The sequence below is a fragment of the Trachypithecus francoisi genome, unplaced genomic scaffold, assembly GCF_009764315.1.
Source record: "Trachypithecus francoisi isolate TF-2019V2 unplaced genomic scaffold, Tfra_2.0 Lachesis_group15, whole genome shotgun sequence".
Taxonomy (NCBI): domain Eukaryota; kingdom Metazoa; phylum Chordata; class Mammalia; order Primates; family Cercopithecidae; genus Trachypithecus; species Trachypithecus francoisi.
Genome location: NW_022681460.1, coordinates 83,542,778 through 83,565,383, shown reverse-complemented (window position 1 = coordinate 83,565,383; position 22,606 = coordinate 83,542,778). Strand labels below are relative to the sequence as shown.

Below are 22,606 nucleotides of genomic sequence, written 5' to 3'. Positions count from 1 at the left end.
AGGCACATGTTATGTCTTCTTGAATAATTTATTGTTTTTCATCGTTTTCCAATTCCTTTCTTTATATTTGCTAATAGTCTTCATCTTGAGGCCTGTTTTATGTGATGTAATATTAGCTTGACCATCTTTCTTATGTTAATTATCTGCGTGGTATGTCATTTTCCATTATTTGACCCTCCACCTAATTGGGCCTTAATCACTTTTCAGGTTCCCAGGATGCAGATGCTGAAGTATTTCCTGCAGGAGTTTATTTGGGTTGTGCTCTTAGTATTAGTTCCTTTTGAGGGGCATGAAAGAAGCAGGGCTGGATTAAGAGACGCTGATCTGTAGTACTGTTGCAACAAAGGTCTCAGCTAGTCTTATGAGAGGCCCTAGACTATGGTGACCCTTAGGGTAAGAGGGAGTAGTCATTTTACCCCTCCATTGACCAGTCAGTAGATGAGGGCTGCCCTCAGAAAGAGTGTGCTCTTGGGCACAGTGACCTTCTTTAGTTGAGGGCAAGTTTTGGGAAGGAACTCACTTGAAAGCTGCCAGTTGGTAACACTCTGAGCAGCTATGGGAATGAGTTCTTCAGGATGTCTGGGCAGTATACTATAGTAGCACAATATGCTGATATTTAAAGTGCTTCTGTCATAGATCCTCCATAGTTAGGTCTTGGTTGTATAATCTAATCTGACCACAGTTGGCTGTTCATTGGAGTGTTTAGTTCATTGATATTTAGTGTAATCATCCATGTGTTTGAGTTCGAGTGTGCCATCTTGCTTTGTGTTTTCCATTTTTTTATATCTATTCTTTGTTTCCTTCCCTCTTTTTGGCTTCTTGGGGTTAATCGAATTCTTTAAAATGCTATTTTAATCGTTCTGTTCGCTTTTTGTTATACCTGATGGTATTTTTCTTAACATTTAACGCTACGGATTATTGCGTGTACCCTAAACATAACCTCTTATCCAAATTTAATATAACACCTCATGCCAAATGAAAGAACCTCGAAAAATATAATTTCACCTCACTTTTTGCTATTGTTGTCACATATTACATCTGTAAGTCCCTGTATATAATGCAATTATTTTGGCTTCAATAGGCTGTCTTTCATGAATTAAGAGAAAAATAAAAGATAATCTCTTATCTTTACCTATATATTTACATTTATGTTATTCTTAATTCTTTCCTGTAGGTCTAAGTTTTCACCTGGTATCTTTTCTTTGATCTGAAGGTCTTCCTTTAGTATTTGTTATAGTTCAGGTTGTTGGTGAGAAATTCTCTCAACTTTTATTTATCTTGTATGTTTCTTTCTTTCATGAAAGCATGTGTAGCTTCTTTGGGCTACTGCACAGTTCTTTTTCCTAGTTTCCTTTTCTTTTTTTATTTTTCCTTTTTTTTTTTTTTTTTTTTTCCCGTGATGGAGTCTGGCTCTGAGGCCCAGGCTGGAGTGCAGTGGCGCGATCTCGGCTCACTGCAAGCTCTGCCTCCCGGGTTGACGCCATTCTCTTGCCTCAGCCTCCGGAGTAGCTGGGACTACAGGTGCCTGGCACCAAGCCCGGCTAATTTTTTTTTCATATTTTTAGTAGAGACAGGGTTTCACCGTGTTAGCCAGGATGGTCTGGATTTCCTAACCTCGTGATGTACCCGCCTAGGCCTCCCTAAATGCTGGGATTACAGGCGTGAGCCACCGCGCCCAGCCTCTAGTTTCTTTTTCAAAAGATGATCAGCCCTTCAAGAATCACAGTTTTATGTTATCCCAATTGTAGCACAATCTCTGGAGCAAACATAAGCCAAAGCCCTATTCCTAAATTTACACTAAAAGTATTACAAAACCAGCTCTCAGGGCTTGGGCTCATTTTTCGGCTCCCTGGGTCAACAAGGTCAGCTGGAAGCTTCCGTTTAATTTTGAGTTCACACTTTATTTCTGGCTACTGATTTCTTCATTATTGGTGGCAGGGATTGCCAAATTTGGGGAATTAAACATTTTCAGCTCTCTAGTGTGTAGCTAAGGTGATCAATTTAGGAGGGTGGGTATGTATATCAGCTTAAATTGCCAAGATGACAGAATTTGCATTTTTTCTTACAGTATTATATGGAACAGTCATAGGATTATTTTTTTGTTATTTCTATATGTTAGTAATAACATAATATTTTATTTTTGTATTAGTAATAACATGTTTTCCATATTATGTTATAATATGTTATAATAACGTTATATTATTACAAACAGGTTATGAGGCTTAACTTACTGTGGAAGCTTTTCTTATTTATGTATGCATTTGTTTGTATGTGTGTTTGTTTCTAATGAACTGGCATGTTCATCTGGTTGACTAAGTCTTAGATACTGGTTTTAATTATCACCGTGAGATCACGTGGTCAATAGAATAATATTTGTAGTCTATTAAAAAATAACTGCTGCAGTTCCAACTCTTCTCTGCTGCTTCCTGCTCTACCAGGTCTATGGACATGCAGGACCTAGCAAGTCCTCATACTCTTGTTGGAGGTGGTGATACTCCAGGTAGCTCCAAACTGGAAAAATCTAATCTCAGCAGCACATCGGTTACTACAAATGGGACAGGAGGTAAGTGTACTACCCTGAAGATACCCAGAATCATATTTCAATATTTGCTTTAATTTTACTTCTTAGGGATCTGCTAATAAATAAATACCTTCTTATCAATAACACAAATCAGCATTATATCTAAGGTATATATAATTAATATTGATTGTTTTGATGATTTTCTTGAAATTTTTGCTCCTCCTCTATAGCTGGGAACTTTCACAGAGAATAGATAGAATTGAGCAACATTTCAAGGGCCTTGAGAAAGGCTTTCTTTTTGTATTTGCCCTTGTAAATATTCCACAAAATTTAGAAATTGAGGCCAAAGGATTTCCACCCTGGTATTAGCAAAATTTTCTATATGTGTTGTGTGTGTGTACACACAACTTTTTGGTTTTATTTTGAATTATAAAGAAAGGTTACCTCAACATTTTTCTTAAAAATATTTTTTCTTTAAAGTGCTTTATAAAAAAAGCCACACATATGGTTTTGGAAATACAAAAATACTAATATCTGCTGCATTTTCTTTTCAAACAGAATAACACCTAACATTTATTTAAAAAGGAATTGCATTTTTTTCAGATAATTTCTCATTCTATTATTCCATAATTATGCCACAGCATATGGCAACAATAATAGCTATTACTTCAGATATTCTGCTTTATTATTTTTATAAAATGTATTCAACTTGTCAGAAAATGTGATCCAATTTTTGTATCAGAGAGATTATGTACACACTTATATATAGACTGTATTTTAAATTATTCACAATTTGAAATTTTGTAGATCCATCTAGCCAATAAATTTAGAATTATATGACATTTAATTTGTAAAAACGATATTGTCAGATATTAGCATTTGCCACATCATATTTTCTTTTAAATTTTAAATAAATATCTATGAAATTGATACACCTCTTCCCATTTATTTTAGAATAACGATGGCATCTAAAATTTTCTTTGTAAGGTTGTGTGCATTGCAAGTTACCTGTATTTAATAATGTTTTACACCAGTTCCCTTGTAGATTAACATTTTCCTTGTTTATGATGTTTATTTGTCTCTAAACATGCATCTGTAATTTCATCTAATTATGCAGTTGCGAATGTATAGAATATTTAGTGATGAAAACTAGAGGAAGGTACATTTGAACCTTAAATTGGGTACAAATAATAAAATTTAAAAACTCAAGCACTCTAGAACCAGACTGATGAAGTTCACTAATCATCATATGCATATATTTGAACTGAAATAAACCTGATAAACTAAAATGTTAAAGTCATACAGTACAGTTACAATTTTGGCTAAAAGTTCAGAAACCAGTGCAAGCATTGAAGATTATTCATATCAGCAGGCATTCAGACAATGAACTTTTATACTGTTCCTGTTCTTAGGGGACAACATGACTGTTTTAAACACAGCAGACTGGTTGCTGAGTTGCAACACCCCCTCTTCTGCAACAAGTATGAGAGATGCTGGTACACTGCATGTGTTTGGGTGTGTGGATTTGCCCCTCTGGATTGCTGTCTGTTGCCATGTCTATGTTTGCATCTCTTTTCTGTGTTCAGTACTGAAAAAGGAAAAATGAACATGCCTTTTAGTTGTTTATTGACAGCAGTTGGTTATGATTTTTTATCAATTTGTATTCTTAGATTTTTTTTAGGTCAGTAGTATTCTTTTCTTAAATGTTTCATAATTTCACCTAAACGATGCATATATTAGTTTTCTCACTATTTATCAGTTTTATTACATGATTAATTTTGCCCAACAACTGCCATGTCAAATAGAGCAATTGAAGCAGAGTGGCCATGCATACAAACTTAATCACCTTCGTAATCCATAGACTTTAATAATTTAAATTAAATTCTTAATAAAGCAAAAGATATTTTCTACTCTACAGATTTTGAGAATTATTCCAATGTATATAAAGTAACATTAATAATCAGTATCCCCTCACCTTAAAAATTGTCAGTGGTGAAAGCTATACATTTAAAATTAGAAATTAATACTGGCTTTTAAATTTTTTTGTACTATGCATATTAACTACATTCATACTTACACACATATTAACAAACTTTCTCTTAAACGCTAATATGCTAAAAAAAAATCAAATAAAACAAAGCCATCACATTTTTGTGGCACCACCCAGTTGTAGAATCAAAAAGGAGCTCATGCCTGTTGGAAATGTGCATCACAAACAAACAGTTAGAATAGGCACAGTTTGGCTGGACCTTGCTCTATCTCCGACTAAATTCGAATATATGATCAGTGAAGAAAAAGTACTTCAATATGCTCATTATTTGTATTTGTATCGTTTTAGTTTTAATTTTTTCAATTTTATACTTAAATATACTTTTCATACTTAAAAATATGTTGCTAGAATTTAGATACTGTTAATTCTATAGCAGGGTCTTTTTTTGTAAAGGGCCAGATAGTAAATATTTTTGGCTTTGTAGGTCACATGTCTGTGTTTCAGCTGCTCAGCTCTGCCATCATAGTGCAAAAGCAACCATAGAAAATATGTAAATAAATAAGCGTGGCTATGTTGCAGTAAAACCTTGTGAGCCCTAAAATTTAAATTTCATATAATTTTCATGTATAATGAAATATTGTAATTTTGACATTTTAAACATTTAATATGTAAAAAAATGTTCTTCGCTTACTGGCTGTGGTCTGTTCTCAAATGGTGTTTAACACAAGCAACATTATAATAGTGGATATGTGCAGTAAATAGTAATTTACCTCTAATCTCAACCAGAAACATTTTTCTAAGTGGTAAGCATCAAATTTTCCTGGTTCTTAGTGTCAGTGTTAAAACTCGTGAGGCCATGGGAGAAAAACAAGGAGCTGTGTTGTCAGGGCCACCAAGAATCTGGATCTTAGCACTACTCTTACTGGCTGTGTCACCTTGAACAAGTTACTTAAGCTCTCTGAGCTTCAATTCCTTTCTATAAAAGGATGATAATAATACTTCTTGGCACAACTTTTGTCTTAGATAATGTATATAAATTGCTTAGCAATAAATATCAGTATATCTTCTTTAATTAGTAATGCAATAATAGGCAAAAGCTTTTTAAGGAAAATGAAAATGTGCATTGTGTTAACAGACTCTCCATTTGGTCAGATAAGTTTATTTGCATTTAGAAATGTGTAAACTGGGCTAAAGAAAGCAAACTTTTGGTAACAAAATGTTAAACTTTGATTATTAATAATATAGCCCTGGTAGCATATTATATGAAACTTTTAATGAATTTCAGTGACTTTTTTTTTTTTTTTTTTCTGAAATGGAGTCTCACTCTGTCGCCCAGGCTGGAGTTCAGTGGCACAATCTCTGCTCACTGCAAGTTCCATCTCCCAGGTTCATCCTATTCTCCTGCTCAGCCTCCCGAGTAGCAGGGACTACAGGCACCCACCACCATGCCCAGCTAATTTCTTATATTTTTAGTAAAGATGGGGTTTCACCATGTTAGCCAGGATGGTCTTGATCTCCTTGAGCTCGTGATACGCCCGCTTCAGCGTCCCGAAGTGCTGGGTTTGCAGGCATGAGCCACCATGCCCTGCCGAATGTCAATGACTTTTTATGGTGGGCATTTGTGACACAGACTAAGCATTTGTTGTGTGATCTCTTCTATTAAGAATAAACTATTTTATTTTCAATTCTTGGTTTTTATTGTTGGAATTGTAGCACTTCATAAAATTATGATAAAACAAAAGGCAAAAGAAAAGAACTAATTTAATAGCTTTTCAAGATCATTCCAATAACTTGAGATGTTCAAAAAGATTATTTATTTCTTTATTTATTTAAGACAGAGTCTCACTCTGTCTACTAGGCTGGAGTGCAGTGGCGCCATCTTGGCTCACCGCAAATTCCGCCTCCCAGGTTCAAGTGATTCTCCTGCCTCAGCCTCCTGAGTAGCTGGGACTACAGACACACACCACCACGCCCACCAGGATAATTTTTGTACTTTACTTAGTAGAGGCTGGGTTTCACCATGTTGGCCAGGCTGGTCATGAACTCCTGACCTCAGGTGATCTGACTACCTAGGCCTCTCAAAGTATTGGGATTACAGGCGTGGGCCACCACACCCGGCCTATTTGTTTTTAATTTGATATAAGTTGATAGTATCACCTTTAGATTTTATCATACTACATTGGTGCTCTTTAAGTATGTTGCAATATTCTTGAAAGTAATTTAAGGTGTTTCCCTACCTTAATCCTTGTTATATAATTACATCTGCAGATTTATATGGAATATAGATTTTCCTTTGAAATTTTTAGCACTTGTAAAATTATTAAAGTGTAAAATATGAAGATAGCATAAATGCAAGCTTACCTTAGCAAATAAAGCAGAGGTCAGGCCTTGTGAGCTGTCTGCTCTCTGTTGTTGCTGTTTAGCTCTGCTGTTGTTGCACAAAAGCAGCCATACACAATACCTACACAAATTAACATGATTGTATTTAAATAACTTGACTTATGAACACAGAATTTGAATTTCATTAAAATATCCATGTAACAAAATATTCTCCTTTTGATGTTTTTCAGTCATTTAAAAAGGTAAAAACCATTCTTAACTTAAAACCATACAGAAACAGGCCATGAGTCAGATTTGGCACAACTCCTGATATAGATCTATATGCGTATACATAAGTTATGTTGTACATATAAGAGTGCATGCCAATCATATGAGTCTTTACTTCCAGATGTAGGTAATTCCAGATTCTAATTTGCTTAATGGTGTCAGGATTCATGATGAACTACACTTTATATACAAAAATACTTAGATCTATTGGGAGGGCTAGGGCAGGATCTAAAAGAGTAAATTTTCACTTTCTCACTTAATTGAAGCGTATCAAGTTCCTATTATATGCCAAGTTCTATGCTAGGAAATGGGAACCCAGTGACCTAAAGAACACGATACCAGCCATCCAGGAACCAAAAGTCTAGCAGAGGGAAGCAGACATGAAAATAATGAATGCCATAATGTGTTCAAGGTGGATGAACAGTGGAGGGAGGGAATATTTGATTCTACATGGAGATTAAGAAATGACTTCAAAGGAAAAGTTTGGGGGAATAGAAATCAGACATTCTGATCAGCTGTATTGTTTTTTTTTTCTATATTTGAAATCAATATAGAAAAGAATCTTCTAGAATTTTTACTGTAGAGACAATTGACTCACATATAATGAATTAGTATTTGTGCAGTAGAGCTACCTACTGCTGTGGGTCGGTTCTTGGTAGAGTTTTTTTTTTTTAGAATAAAAGTCATAAATGGCCTCATCAAATTATTTTACAAAATTAAATACTTTATGGGTAGTTAGGAATGAAAGACACTTGGTAATCATAGGTTTCTGAATGAATATATTGATTCAAACAAGCATAAATCATAGGCTATACTGATTATTAAAACCAGTAGGCAATACTTTTACTGCTTCCCTGCAGTGTTATAAATTGTAACTTTCCTGATCTAACTTTCTGAAATTCTTTGTAGAAACTAGGCTGTCAAAAGCCTCTGTATGTGCTTTTTGGGGTTCAGAAAGAAGTGTATGTGGAATTACATATATGTAGTTTTTTAAATGAACACCTTAAACTGGTGCACACACACACCTTAATCTATGTTTAAACTACACTGATTTATGAAGATGAAATGTAAGTGTAAGTTATGTGGGTTACCTTTCGAGGATGAAGCCTGAATTGCAACAAATGAATATGAACTTTGAGTTATGATCATAAAACAGACTTTCTCTAAAAGTAATTAATCGACATTAATGTTGTACTTAAATTCTAAAGACAATTTAAGGGGACAGGAGTAAGATTGCTTTAAAAATAAGTGTATGGCAGTGGGGATGAAGGTTGGGATGTGAAGACAGGAAATCTGTGACTTAGTAGCCATTACTGATACCTGACAATAATCATATATGACTTTAATTCAGTCTATACGTAAGAACTATTTTTAAAGCTAAAAAAATGGAAAAGCCAATTGTGTATTTATTTATTTTTACTATTTGACTCTGTCAAAAACATCCAAGTTGCAAGTAGCTAACTAGTGGGGAGCTGGGCCTGACAGTACAAGAATTTCTTAACAGTTCTGGAAAAAGTGCTATAGAAAGTAATTTTATGCCACTTTTAGCAAAATGAGCTCTGACTCCCTTACTTTGAAGATACAGAATAATAATCCCACAAAACTCCTCAACCTGGGACATTAAAATATTATTGTTTCCTTTGAAATCAAAACATTTTGTGTGTAAGCTTGCATTTGGTTAAGAAATATGGTGCTTGTCTTCTATAGAAGGATTTTGCTTCCATCTTATTGCATGTAATGAATTTAGGTGCTGTCCTGAAAATAAATTAAAAGCCTCGTTTAAACATCATGTTAATTTAAGAAAAACAAAGTATAGCTTAAAAATACATTTGAACAGTTAAGGAATAGACACTGATAATTATTTGGAATAAGGACTTTTACAAATTAATAGTAATAGGACTACTAATTTTTGTCTGACTAATGACCATGTCTTACTTACTAGTAATTTGTCTTACTAATGAACATTTTTCCAATAGTGTCTTGCATATATTTAATGAAAAGCTAAGTTTCCTGCCACTAGAAAAGTATATAGTAGATGTAATTTAAAGTGCAGAAACAAAAGCAAGATAAAAGAAAACAGCATACATTTCAAATGTATTTGTAGCTTCAGTGAAAATAACGTAAGTTTTCCAAGCTTTATCTATAATTATTTTATAATGTTTATACTAGTTAACTGTTACATAAATATCAAGATAATACTTCTTTGTATTCTAACATGTTTTAATAAATCAGCTAATAATATAAGGAGTGTCTATTCACTTCTCTATTTGAGCTTTCTACTGCTGAAAAAATAGTTATTTCTTATTACGTAATATTACTGCATTTTATTTAGAAAAATCAAACCAAAATAACTTTGAGACTTACTTCGAGCTCGAGAGGTGCCTGTTAGTGGTCACTTAATGTGAGTGCAGTTTATTTTCCGTGACAGAATAAATGTTTTATTTCCATTTTTCCCTTTTGTTCTACCCTTACTTGCATAGGAAAAACAGTTTTACATTGACATGCACCACTTCCCCCAAACGTTAGCATCCATTTTGTTGAATTATTACTTTAAAATTCAGGCATTTTTGTAAAGCTAATACATTGTGCTTTTTACTCCTCTCTTCATATACTTTCCCAGGGATGCCTTTTCTCAGTAAAATGAACCTCTTTGTCTGTCTTTGACTAAAGGCAAACCTTTAAAATTTTAATGAGAGGTGTTTCCAGTATAATGAATTAGACCAAAAACTCACTCTCTCCTTCCTCTTCTTTCTCCTTTTGACCTCCCTAACTTTCAAATTAAAGAGATTATAATCAAAACCAATACTAAGCTTTTGAAATCAGGTCTAAGAGTTGAAATTCAAAGTAGCAAAACTAATCTTCATGTCTGGCTTCTAGATGAGTTTTGTTAGACACAGCTCACATTCTACCACCTCCATTCACAAGTAAAATCTGTGTTACTATTACTATAATGAAGCTACTTTTGCAAATATTGTTCATAGATACAGATATGCATACATAGGAATTTCGCTGCAAGTAGAAGTCAGAAGCTCTGATAAACTGTTTCTTAGTTTTGCTGAAGGCTTTGGGCCATGCCTTTTTGTCATAAATGTTAGAAGCCAAATGTAAACATTGCATGAGATGGAGTAGCCTTTATACCCATCTAGATTATACTCTGCATTATCTTCATACAGGCAAGAGGAATTCTTGATTAGCTAATGCTGCCTGAGAGGCAGTATGGTTTAGAGTTTGGATTCTGAACACGCACCACTTGGTCTCAAATTCTAGCTCTTACAAGCTTTGTGACTGGGGAAGTTATTTAACCATTTTGTGCCTCAGTTTCCTTATCTGAAAAATGAAGATGACGATATTATCTACTGACTGTTGAGAGCAGTAAATCAGTTAATAGGTGTAAAGGGCAAGAGCAATGCCTGGAATGTATCAAGTGCCTTTTAAGGGTGTGCTGTTACTGTTACCTAATTTAAAATGTGCTACTTCTTGTTGTCTTTTAAAATATCCCATGAGGAAGAAATGGGAAACATGCCTTAGTATCCTATTCCAGTATTGTGCAGTTTTTATTTTTAATGAGGTATTTTTAATTATTCTGTCTAGGAGATAACTGCATTCTCATTATGCTTTGGGCCTTTGAGAAGAGGCACTGTCATGAGCATAAGCCATTTTCATACCCGAAGGCAGCCTGATACAGTGGAAAGATCCTGCATATTAGAGCTAAAAACCTGAGTTCAAATCTTAGCTCTACCATCTCCTGCACTGGAACTTATGCAGGCTCTTCAGCCCCCACTGCACTTCAGTTTTCTTGTCTATAAAATGGGTATAGTGATTTGTATTAATTAGAGTTGTTTTAAGGATTAGCTAAATGTACATCATCTAGCGTGTAGTAAGCTCTCAATAAGTATTAGTTATATAGTAGTAAAGAAAAAGGTGATAAAATGATTTTGTAATGATAGGTTTAGTGATTGATAAGGTATAACCATAATAGGGACTACTGTGCAAATTACTACTGAAAAGTTATAACCACTAATTTATTATTTATCATTATATAAATAGACTATTCTTCAGATCATTGTTGCTATTCAAAGATAAGTCAAACTTGAATTTCCTTTTTTGCTAAGAAAAGCAATCCAAGTTTCTTTACTTTCTGTTTCCAACATTTACGTTTCTCCTCTGAATCTTCCAGCCGATCAAGTCGTTAATAAATCATGGATACTAAATTAACACAGAGCTCACTGAGGATCTGGTTAATTCTGTTCATGTGGAAAAGAGCATAATCGTTACCGCATGGTTTTTCTATCAATTAATTGCTTTTCTAACAGAAAAACATTACTGACTCGTGTGATTGGTGGGTACCCTATGACTGACTGTTCTTTTTTGCCCTTTGGCTAGTCTTGAGCTTTCCTCTTTGTAATTTTCTGCTTGCTTCTAAGTTATTTAACTGTATCGTTCATTTCATTTATGACCAGGAAACACAAGAGGTGTTAAGTAGAAAATAGCTTAGTTTATTTCCTTGCTGCTGTGGTATATGTAGTAAAGCTTTGCCAACAAAGGGAAAATATGGTGTGACCAAATGGGTAAAACTTTATTATCACCCCCATCACCCTTATCACATCTAATAATGATAATAATGTGTACTAGGCCACTTTGTTACCGAGCAAAGATTTTGCCAAAATATACCACTGCCATGTAGAAATAACGTATTAAAAGAGTTTTCAAAAGATGTAGCTGTTGCTGTATAAGTCATCTCTTTTTCTGTGCTTATCTCTATAACTTATTAAAAATTGTTATATCTTTAAAAATAAGAAGCCCAACACCTGATAGCTCGTGAGTGTTTTTTAGAGCTTCATCCAGTGCTTCATTTTCATTCATTGTGTGAATGAGCCCATGGTTTCTATACTTTTATCGGTCTCCATTGTATTATTATGCAAACTTAAAAATACCTTCCTGAGAAAAATAAAATATAAGCTAGTAAATTTCTCTGGTATCATTCTGATTCAATGTGCTGAAGACTGATGATGATTCCTTATTTCCTATTGACTACGTGAGAGTGTGTTTAGGTGAATTAAAAATACAAATATGTGTACTGCTGTTTCACGTTTTAAGGTTGACTGCCTTTAAAAGCCAGATTTGAGAGAACTAGCTTGGCCAGAGGATTTTAGATTAAATCCTCTAAATGCATGCCCCTTTAGAAGCTAAATTAACAAACTCTCTTCATCAACTTCTCAAGTTTTCTCTTGCATGCCCATGGTAGCTAGAAAAATCACTAGTAGAACAGACAGAGTCTTTGACATAAATTTAGAAGTAAAACTCACATGTACTTATTCTTCTACATAGTGTCTCTTCTTGCAGTCAAAACAGAGCCCTTGAACAGCAGTGAAACCACAACCACGACTGGAGATGGAGCGCTTGACACTTTTACTGGGTCAGGTAAAGCCTTTAGCTCATGTGTCCTTACGTACACATAGGGGTGCGTCCACATCCTCCTCCCTGGGAATAAGCAGCATAAGCATCCAAGCTCTTAGAACTTTGATCTTTATAAAGCTAGAAACAAGTTCTTATTTTTTTGAGAACTAATAGTCATAAGCAGTATGCATTGTTATAAATTGTATTTAGAATAATGTTGCTTGATATTGTAGTTGACAGCAAAAGTTCCATGACTTTCTTATTACGGATAAGTAAACTTAACTTCCTTCAAAGTTATTTTATACAATGCTTAATTAATTTAATAATTAAGTTGTAGTAGCTGACCTTTCTTCTTCAACTTACCCATTTGAATTACATAAAAACTACCTTCTGTTTAACATTCGAGATGTAAAACTATCCATTTGATTCCTTCTAAATAACCTTGTTTCCTCTCTGGGTTTAAAAAACTCCTCCTGTGTAAGCAGCTGAGTGACAAGTATTAAAGGTTAATGGGCTGCAGGAGAGCACATGCTGGTTGCATTAGAACCCAGCCTCTGAGAGTGCTCATATGCTTCAAAGAGAACAATAGCATGTCTTTAAACATCAATCCCTTTAAAATATAAATACCTGATAACTCCCAGCTGGGCACAAAGGGCATGAATTAAGTTGATTCAATTATTTTTTTTTAAGTTACAATATTTCTTTGGCTTATTATCTGGTGAAAGGATTTTTCTAACCTGAGGAGGAATGGGTACATCAGAAAGAAGAACATTAAACGTAGGAAAGTATCTGTGGTAACTGAATCTCGGTTCTGTTATTCTACTTTAATACATTTTACATTTTGCATTTATCCATATTCTCATGTTATAAGGATTTTTTGTAGTACGTTTTATGTAAAAATAGTTGAGATGTGTCTTAGAGTATTATGTCATTATAGCATATATTTGATTTTTACAGATGATCTAATTTCACTAGTTCACACCGATTAGAAGCAGTTGCTATATATTTACATAAATATTAGTACTCCAAGAAAGAAATACTAGTACATCAACTTTGCATAGAGACTCGTGTGTACTAATCCACATCTTTTCTAGCAGTTTACCTGCCTCTCAGGAGATAAATAGTTACCAGTTCAGTGTTCTGTATTGTACACCTACCATAGGTTTTATAAACCTTCTGCAAAATAAATCTATATGAACAAATTTTTAAGGAAAAGAATGGAGTTATTAATTATTGCTGATATACTTCAGTAGTATACTACAAGTTCATTGAAAGCTGAATGACAAAACCATAAAGTGTTAGCTCCAGAAGGAATTTCAGAGCTCTCTGATCCATTTTGTAGACCAGAAAAGTTAAAAGTGGTTAAGGCCATACAGTCAAGGCCTCACAGCTGGTTGGTGGTATGAGTCTAGAACCATGTCCTTATGATCAGCCCCTGGGTCCTTTCTGTAATACTCCACCGGAAAATAGATGAAAAAAGAAATAGGTATGAACAATCATCCTGTCTGAAATTCACTCATATTATCTTTATAGATATTTTCTGAATTTTTTAGAGAATTATCTAGGGATGTGCTCTCCAATAAGGTAGCCACTAGCCATATGTAGTTATTAAAATTTGATAAAATTAAAAATTTTGTTTTTTATTTTCATTTTCACAGCAATAATGCAGTAAGTATATTTTCAATAATATTAATAAATTTTGAAAATCATCAAGTATGACTAGAGGTGTTAAGTTCTCAATATTTTCAGCAACCAAAATTTAACTGAATTTTCAAGTTTAAACACATTTCAAGTGTTTAACAGCTGCATGTGGTTAGCAACTACCATATTGGACAGCTCAGATACAGAACATTTCCAACTCTGTGGAAAGTTTTATTCTACAGCAGTGATCCAGGGCAGGCATGATCAACATTAGCACTGTGAAAGACTCGGGCTGATTATTTAGTATGGGAAAGCTGTCCTCTGCACTGTGAGATGTTTGGCTGCATCTATCCCAGAATGCCAGCAACACTCCTCCAGATGCTTCTTTACTGAAGAAGCAACCAAAGATGGCTTACTAAAGACAACCAAGAATGTGTCCAGACTGTTTAAATGTCCCCTGACAGGCAAATTCTCACCCCTACCCACTTCTCATCCCGTTGAGAGTCACCAATCTAAGACGGCATGATAATAAGAATGAAACCTTAAAATTGCTTTGACACTATCAGAGAAACTGACAGTAGACATTAAACATTTATTTAAATTAATTTTCAGGGCATTTCGAAAACAAGCTGGTTTGCTTACTGTTGTATGCAGAAATGATGGAATGTAATGAGTATATTGGGTAATGTTTATGATTAATCAAATGACAGTGGGGAATAAAACGAAGGTCTTTCAAGTTTGTACAAGATATTCCAGAAATCATTCTGGAAATGAGGTTGCCCTTTGTGAGAGCAGTCTTTACTTTGATCTGCATAATTTCCACTCACTTTAATCCAATTTTGTTGTTCTTTTCAGTTATCTGCAGATTTCTGAATTAGAACAAAATATATATATTTTAGTAAAGAAACATAAACTTTCCTACGTGAACATCGTAGTTTTCTGAGTCAAAGGTTTTGTGTTCTATTTAGAAAATGAACATATAGACGTTAATAGAACATTGTAAAGGTTAGTTGAGCCTTTATAGTGTTGTGAGTACATTATTCTAATGATGTTTAGATTTATCATTAGAAGAAACATTCTGTATATTCAGAATTGAGTTCATGTATATGAGTTTTTTCTGAAATGTGTAATTTTGGTCTATGTCTTATTTATTAGAAGTTACTATAATGAATATTTATCTTCATTATTCAGTGTCTCTTTGGAAAAGCCTTCTATTTCACAGTATTGATCGTAACTAATTAGTATAGCCCAAGTCTTGAGTGTACCAAGAAGAAATTCTGTAAAGAAGAGATGAAAGAATATATAATTAAGCCTCATTTAACTATATTTCTGTTAGAGTATTTGGTATTGTGAATTGATAAATTAGAATGACTATCTTTGGAATAACACTATTATTATGAAATGTACATTTAATGCCCATTGTGTAGTAGAACAAAGAGTCTGTTTTCATTAAGTTGATTTGAAAATTTTAAAACATTCTTCAAGTTTTAATAAATATGTAGAAAATTAATAGTTTATTGGTTCAATTTATTTTCGATACATATCAAATTCAGTTAAGTTTGGGTTGCTGAAAATATTTAGAAGTAACACCTTTAGTCAAATTTGATGATTTTCAAAATTGACTAATATTCTTAAAAATATACTTACTGTATTATTGCTATGAAAATGAAAATATTCTTTCCATATTCAGAGCTTATAGGCAAAATAGCATTTTAAACACATTAAATTTTATGTGTTTGTGAAGCACATCACAAGGGTACTTGTGATATATATAGAAATATATCATGTTTCATAAAATAGTTAGCAACCTAAACCTATTTGTCACTTTTACAATTCTAAAAGTTTAGCTCCAGAATTATTATGAACAACTTAGAAAGGACATAGTACTTTGAAGTATAACTATGATTGATTAGACTAAACTAATTCCAGCACTGCATTGTGTACTGCTTTAATCTTTTTGAAAAGTGAATGAACAGCAGATGGCCCAATACAGATACTCTGTGTGCTCACGCAGTGTGGATTGGCTCTAAGGGAACTGGCTCACACTTTAGAGTCCATATATTTGCAAAACATCTGTCTTAGTCAAGGCAGATAGTTAAAGGAAAGAGAAACTTCCAAGCTTTTGGATATATTCCAGTTTGGGGCTCCATGTTTGGATGAACTGTTAATAGGACCTGACTTTCACCTTTAAGTTCTTCTCAGAAAAGTATTATCTCTAATAGTTCAAAGTTTATTTGTAAATATAATTGCTACTGCATTTTGTGATTATGTTTTAAAGAAATCACCTATGCTCTCTTTAATTATTACTGGAATGTTTTAGACTGCATTTTTAATTGTTCATCTGATGGGTAAAATGAGAGGAAATAGAATACAATCGTATTGTACTGTTAGAAAAAGAAGTTTGGAACATCACACTCTTCTTATTTTGTATTGTATTTCAATTAGAACAAATATGGAAGAAGAGCGATATGTACATATTGCCATCATATTTGGCATTTTAAAATGTAAAGTTTGCAAATTTTAAAAATTTACTTTTATATTATAAAGCTTAATTACCCTGTAATCAAAGATATTTATTCATAGCATATTAATATATAAGAGCATACTAATGATTTGAGAAAATGGAGTGGAAGAGTGATAGAGGGAATGATTTGTGAGACAAATGTTTATATCATGCTTTTCGCACAAAACTCAAAGCAGTTTAATTAGGAGAAAATGTTTAGGCAGCTGTTTCTTTTTAGAAAATGAATTTTTGGAAACGTGTTTAACACGGTAATTTCTTCAAATTTGTTATGTACACTCCAGTGAAACGTATTTATGAAGCAACCTTTGGTGCACTGGTATTTTTGTGTCTTACAGTAATTACAAGTAGTGGCTACAGCCCCAGATCAGCACATCAGTATTCCCCACAGCTGTATCCTTCCAAGTAAGTGGTCAGTAGATTCTTTCTGTTTTATTAGAATTTTTTTCCATCCCAGCACTTTGGAGGCCGAGACGGGCGGATCACGAGGTCAGAAGATCGAGACCATCCTGGCTAACATGGTGAAACCCCGTCTCTACTAAAAATACCAAAAAACTAGCCGGGCGACGTGGCGGGCGCCTGTAGTCCCAGCTACTCGGGAGGCTGAGGCAGGAGAATGGCGTGAACCCGGAGGCGGAGCTTGCAGTGAGCTGAGATCCGGCCACTGCACTCCAGCCTGGGCGGCAGAGCGAGACTCCGTCTCAAAAAAAAAAAAAAAAAAAAAAAAAAAGAATTTTTTTCCAGCATTATCTTTATTAATCTTTATTCGCACAATTTGACAACTTTAAATTGGCAAACATTTATGTCTATACATGTATTACAGTTAGCTGGATAATACTTGGATAGATTAAATATATAGATAAATATCCTGTACAAATATGAAATAGAGACACCCACGTTTGTCTTGATAATTCCCTTGAATATTTATATATATCTTGAGAAAAATATCAAGCTCAAATTAGAATACATTGCATTTTAATTCAAATTCAAAAATGCTGGCTGGTTAAAAAATCTAAAGAGATTACATTTTATCTAAATGTCAACACTTCATAATTAATTCCATCATTGAAATTCTTTTGTTGGATTTCCAGTTCTAATAAACATAGTTTTGGAGAATATGCTTTATTGTTTTTTATAACTAATATAGTCACTTTATTGAGGACAGTCGTAGATATTTCTGAAGTTTAACTATATTAGGCATATATCTGAATTGGTTTGGAATCAGCCAGACGTGCCAAGATTGTGTATTGCTGATACATACACATTTAAATATAGTATGTTATTTTCTGCAGCATCTAGAATGTCTGCCTTTACGTACATATAGACTGGAGGTTGGATATCCAATGGAGAACATGATGTAAAATGTGGCATGATGAAATGAATGATGTTCCTTTTTTTATTTTTATTTTTGAAACTTCCTGCCTTTCTTTTTCTTTTTTTAAATTTCCAATTCTTGGGAGCGAATTCTTAGTACGGCTTTTAAATAGACTTTCATAGTCTTTGCATAGCATTAAGTCACTCATGGTGAATGTGAATTTGCTCATGAGCATATTAATAAAGCTAGCGTGTGCTCCATTTTCCTCATCTACATATTAACTGGAGTGCGATTTCAGATATGAGCAAGAATTATAGACCTGGAAGAGACACTAGGTATAATATCTAAATCAAATTTCTGCTTTTACAGATGTGGTATAGACGTAGGGAGTTTAAATCATTTGGGTATGATCACTAGACTGGCTTGTAGCAGAGCCTGAACTCCTGACGTTCAGACTGTTGTTTTTTCCTATATTGTTAACATTACGGATAAAGAGGATTACGTCCTGGATATTATAGGGTTTCACTGAATCTAGGCTGTCTAAATTAATACACAGTCTTTGTTGCCACAGTAATGCTATTTTTCTGATATTTAGGCCCTATCCACACATTCTTTCTACACCAGCAGCTCAAACAATGTCTGCATATGCAGGCCAGACTCAGTATTCGGGGATGCAGCAGCCAGCCGTCTACACAGCCTACTCACAGACAGGACAGCCCTACAGCCTGCCCACTTACGGTATTTTACATCTTCTGTCTTCTCCTTTGGTTATAGGCAGGTGATCCTGCTGGCTGGTAGTTTTGTATTCTATTGTAGGTTACACTTTAGAAGGAAAATCATCTTACTAATTAAATGGTTTGCACAATCATTTTTCTGAACAGATTTGGGTGTGATGTTGCCAGCCATCAAGACAGAGAGTGGACTTTCCCAAACTCAGTCCCCGTTACAGAGTGGCTGCCTCAGTTACAGCCCAGGGTTTTCTACCCCACAGCCGGGCCAGACACCTTATTCTTACCAAATGCCGGGTAAGTAGCTAAACATGAAACATGTTTTGGGAGAACTCATTCTTTGAGTGAGACTCACTGGCTTCAGACTAGGAATATCTGATCATGAAGACAGTTTTAAGCTTTATCACAGCTCACACAATTTCTAAAGAAAGACAGATAACTAGACAGAAACATGATGAAATGGTTGAGTATACATCAGGAAACAGGACCTATACCAAACTTAAATACTTAAGTTTAAGCTGAGTAACATCAGCAGGAAACCAAGTCCAAGCAAAGCAACTCCCAAGCCAGACACCAGGTCAGCCACACGTTTGGCATCTACTTAAGCGATTTAAAAGATCTGTAGCACAAACCAGTATTTTCTTTTCAGTATTTCTGAAGTACGTAATGCTGTTTTGATTATACTTAAACTTGAATTAGCTCTTTTCTAAGTTCCATTTATCATTGACCAATTGAGGATTTTTTGTTCATTCCTAAAATTCCTCTCTCCTATTGATAATATGTTGCTTAACAGGACTATTACATAATAGTTACTCTCCAATCCTCCATATAGGCATATAGGATCATTACATTTCTTTTAATTTTAGACTCCTATTAAAATTGTGTTTTATCTTTTTATTGTTGTTCTTTGTTTTTTTGATATGGAGTCTGGCTCTGTTGTCCAGGCTGGAGTGCAATGGCGCCATCTCAGCTAACTTGCAACTTCTGCCTCCCAGGTTCAAGCGATTCTCCTGCCTCAGCCTCCTGAGAGCTGGGATTACAGGTGTGCACCACTATGCCTGGCTAATTTTTGTATTTTTAGTAGAGACAGGGTTTCACTATGTTGATCAGGCTGGTCTCGAACTCCTGATCTCAGGTGACCCGCCCGCCATGGCCTCCCAAAGTGCTGGGATTACAGGCATGAGCCACCACGCCTAGCCATGTTGTATCTTAATGCAATAGTTGCCAAAAGAATTTTAGTGACATAGTAAAAATTTTAAAAGCTGGTTACTATCTGTCATTTTGTCTGTACTGAAAATCACAAATTTGGGGCTATATTAACATATTTGAACCAACTGGTATGACATTTTGGTCAGTTGATTCAAATGAAATAATTATTCAGATATGTTCAGCTGGAATAGCAGTGCTCTTTTTCCCTAGAATGTAGGTCAAAACATATTTGAATGCATGCTGTAGCCTCAAAAATTCATATAGCTTCAGTTAGCCGTGTGACAGACAGTATTTTTATTTTTTTCAAACACTTTCATATTGGCTATTCCAGGTCAGCTCAATGGCACTGATTACATAATACATGACTAGTCAAAACACATTGATAAAACAAGTAATCAGCTACCTCAATAGCCTTTCATTTTAGTTTTTGACAAGCACATTTCATAAGGACTTTTTTTTTTTTTTACGAAACCTATAATTGGCAGCTCACTTGTTTTTGCCCTGATTTGAGAAATCATTAAATGTCAGACCTTGCAGTAAAGTTTTAGAAGGCCCTCAAACTCTAGATTTGTGTAGTATAAACAGTTCTCCCTTGAGTCTGAACCCTAATTCACAGCTATTTTTGTTCTAAAGAAAAGACAAAGGGAACAAAAGTACAGGGAGTTGCTGTATGTTTCTTTCCCACGCTAAAAACCCTGTACAAATGTTGAACTCAAGTGATTTTTTTTTGTATGTAAATGCAGTTGATATGATTTGAAAGTTCCAGTAGTTTCCTGGAGGCAGTCTTAGTCTGTGTAAGATTTTATCATTTGCGTACCCCTGCACTTCTAGATTCTTAACCCTTGGATGTTAGCCTCACTCCTTATGAAGACTGTTCCCATGTGCTTCTGTTTACCTCAACAGATTCAACAGGAAAGGGTTTACCAGCTGTTACAAGAGGGAGAGAGCTAAGCCTATTTTCTGTATAAATGTCTCAACTTCAAATTTCACTGTCTTCGTGACGAATTTCAAAGTGTTTCTCTTACAGAATTCTGCGAAATGAAATATTTTTATCATTTTACAAGGAATACTTTTAAAATGCAGTTTGTTTTTTACCACTAGGTTCTAGTTTTGCACCGTCATCTACTATTTATGCAAATAATTCAGTTTCCAATTCAACGAATTTCAGTGGTTCACAACAGGTATAGTAGCTTTTTGTGTTTATGCTTTTTATATGTATTTCAGATTTTTGAAGAGTACTTGGGTTGCCATATATGTGTGTACCCTCCCAGGATAAGGTTTCTTTATTTAAAAATTATTATAACATTTCAGGATAGTAAAAATGTTACCTATCTAGAATTCTTGGAATATGTATTATTCTGGCTATTTTAGATTTTTTTATTGTTAAACATTTGTGTTTTAAACATTTATACTGTAGTTGTTTTAATCATTTGGCATGGAATTACAAAATGTATTGGATATTTTCTGTTATCTTAAAATACTACTAAAAACAATTTTATTTTTCTTGATAAAGCAGTTATTATAATGAGTATTAATTGGTTGAATCAGTATTAATTGATTAAAATCAGTTATAGGATTATGCTACAGGCTATATAACATTTTCAGTCTTAAAAAGTGTCCTTTGTTACTAAACAAAATGCCTCAAAGACTACTGTTGGCTTTTAAATAATTTTTCTATTTTTTAGTTTTATGAATACTTTCAATGTTTGATTCCCACTTTCCTGACAGCTGCAGCTTTTTGCTTTTGTCACCGTGCCTGCCTTTGGTAGTCTTTAGTCCTCCTTCTAATTATGTTTTCTTAATATTTTTGTGAGTTTTAAAATCTAACATGTTAGAATTATGCATGAAGCAAGAGTGAATGTCCCTAAATGAGTGAATCAGCTCAGAGTGAGATGAATTCGTGATTTATGTTGACACTTCCAAATCTTTTGTCCGTATTTTTTTATTTTCAGCCACATTCGAAGTAGTTGAGATTGAAGAGTGGCTGACTTCTGGTCTGGCAGTGCAGTATTTTACTTTAGTATAATTGCTAGACATTTATATGTTCTAAAATGTAAGTTACTGTACAAGTGCTTACTTTTTGATTTACTGAAGGGATTTTATAACTTGCTTTATTTTAGTTTTATTGATATAACAAAAGGCAGAAAGGAAATTTTGATCATTAAAATAGTGTGAAATAATATTTTTGATAGGATTAAACTGTAATTTAGCATTAGTTAGAAAAACGATATCTTAAAACACTAAACATCAGAGCCAGTATATGTATTTTATTTTTTTAATTGAGAATTTTTTTGTAACTTGATTTTACACGTTTATTTATTGGTCCAACAAGCATTTATTGAGTACTTGCTATGTGTTAGATTTTTGGCTAAGGATTGAAGATTCAAAACTGGTAAGTCATTGTTCCCTGCTCTTTAGAAGGATTCAGTCCTCCGAAAGAAACAAATATGAAAATAAGATGGACAGAGGGTGAGATATAGTGAATATAATAACAAAAATATACACTAGGCAGAGTTGTACTATAAGGGAAAAATTACTCTGCCTCTATTTGGAAGGATTAAGAAAAGATTTGTAAAGAAAAAACCATTTCTTTAAAAACAGTTAATCATAAAACAGATCTGAAAATCTGTGAAGATTTAAATACAATGGATCACAATATAAAATGTAATCTGTATTT

The 22,606-nt window shown here is 34.0% G+C and overlaps 1 protein-coding gene across 5 annotated transcripts in view; it reads left to right on the top strand.

Annotated features, from left to right (window-relative positions):
* Window positions 1-22,606, top strand: part of EYA4 (EYA transcriptional coactivator and phosphatase 4) — a 289,104-nt gene that overhangs the window by 207,618 nt on the left and 58,880 nt on the right. For 3 of the 5 annotated variants that reach the window (XM_033235411.1, XM_033235410.1, XM_033235412.1), the window contains 7 exons: window positions 2,439-2,563; window positions 3,934-4,002; window positions 12,447-12,539; window positions 17,016-17,082; window positions 18,588-18,730; window positions 18,874-19,017; window positions 21,031-21,110. In XM_033235411.1, the coding sequence (XP_033091302.1) occupies window positions 2,439-2,563; window positions 3,934-4,002; window positions 12,447-12,539; window positions 17,016-17,082; window positions 18,588-18,730; window positions 18,874-19,017; window positions 21,031-21,110 (721 nt within the window). The remainder of the gene's footprint in view (window positions 1-2,438; window positions 2,564-3,933; window positions 4,003-12,446; window positions 12,540-17,015; window positions 17,083-18,587; window positions 18,731-18,873; window positions 19,018-21,030; window positions 21,111-22,606) is intronic. The other 2 variants (XM_033235413.1, XM_033235414.1) reach the window with 1 other exon arrangement.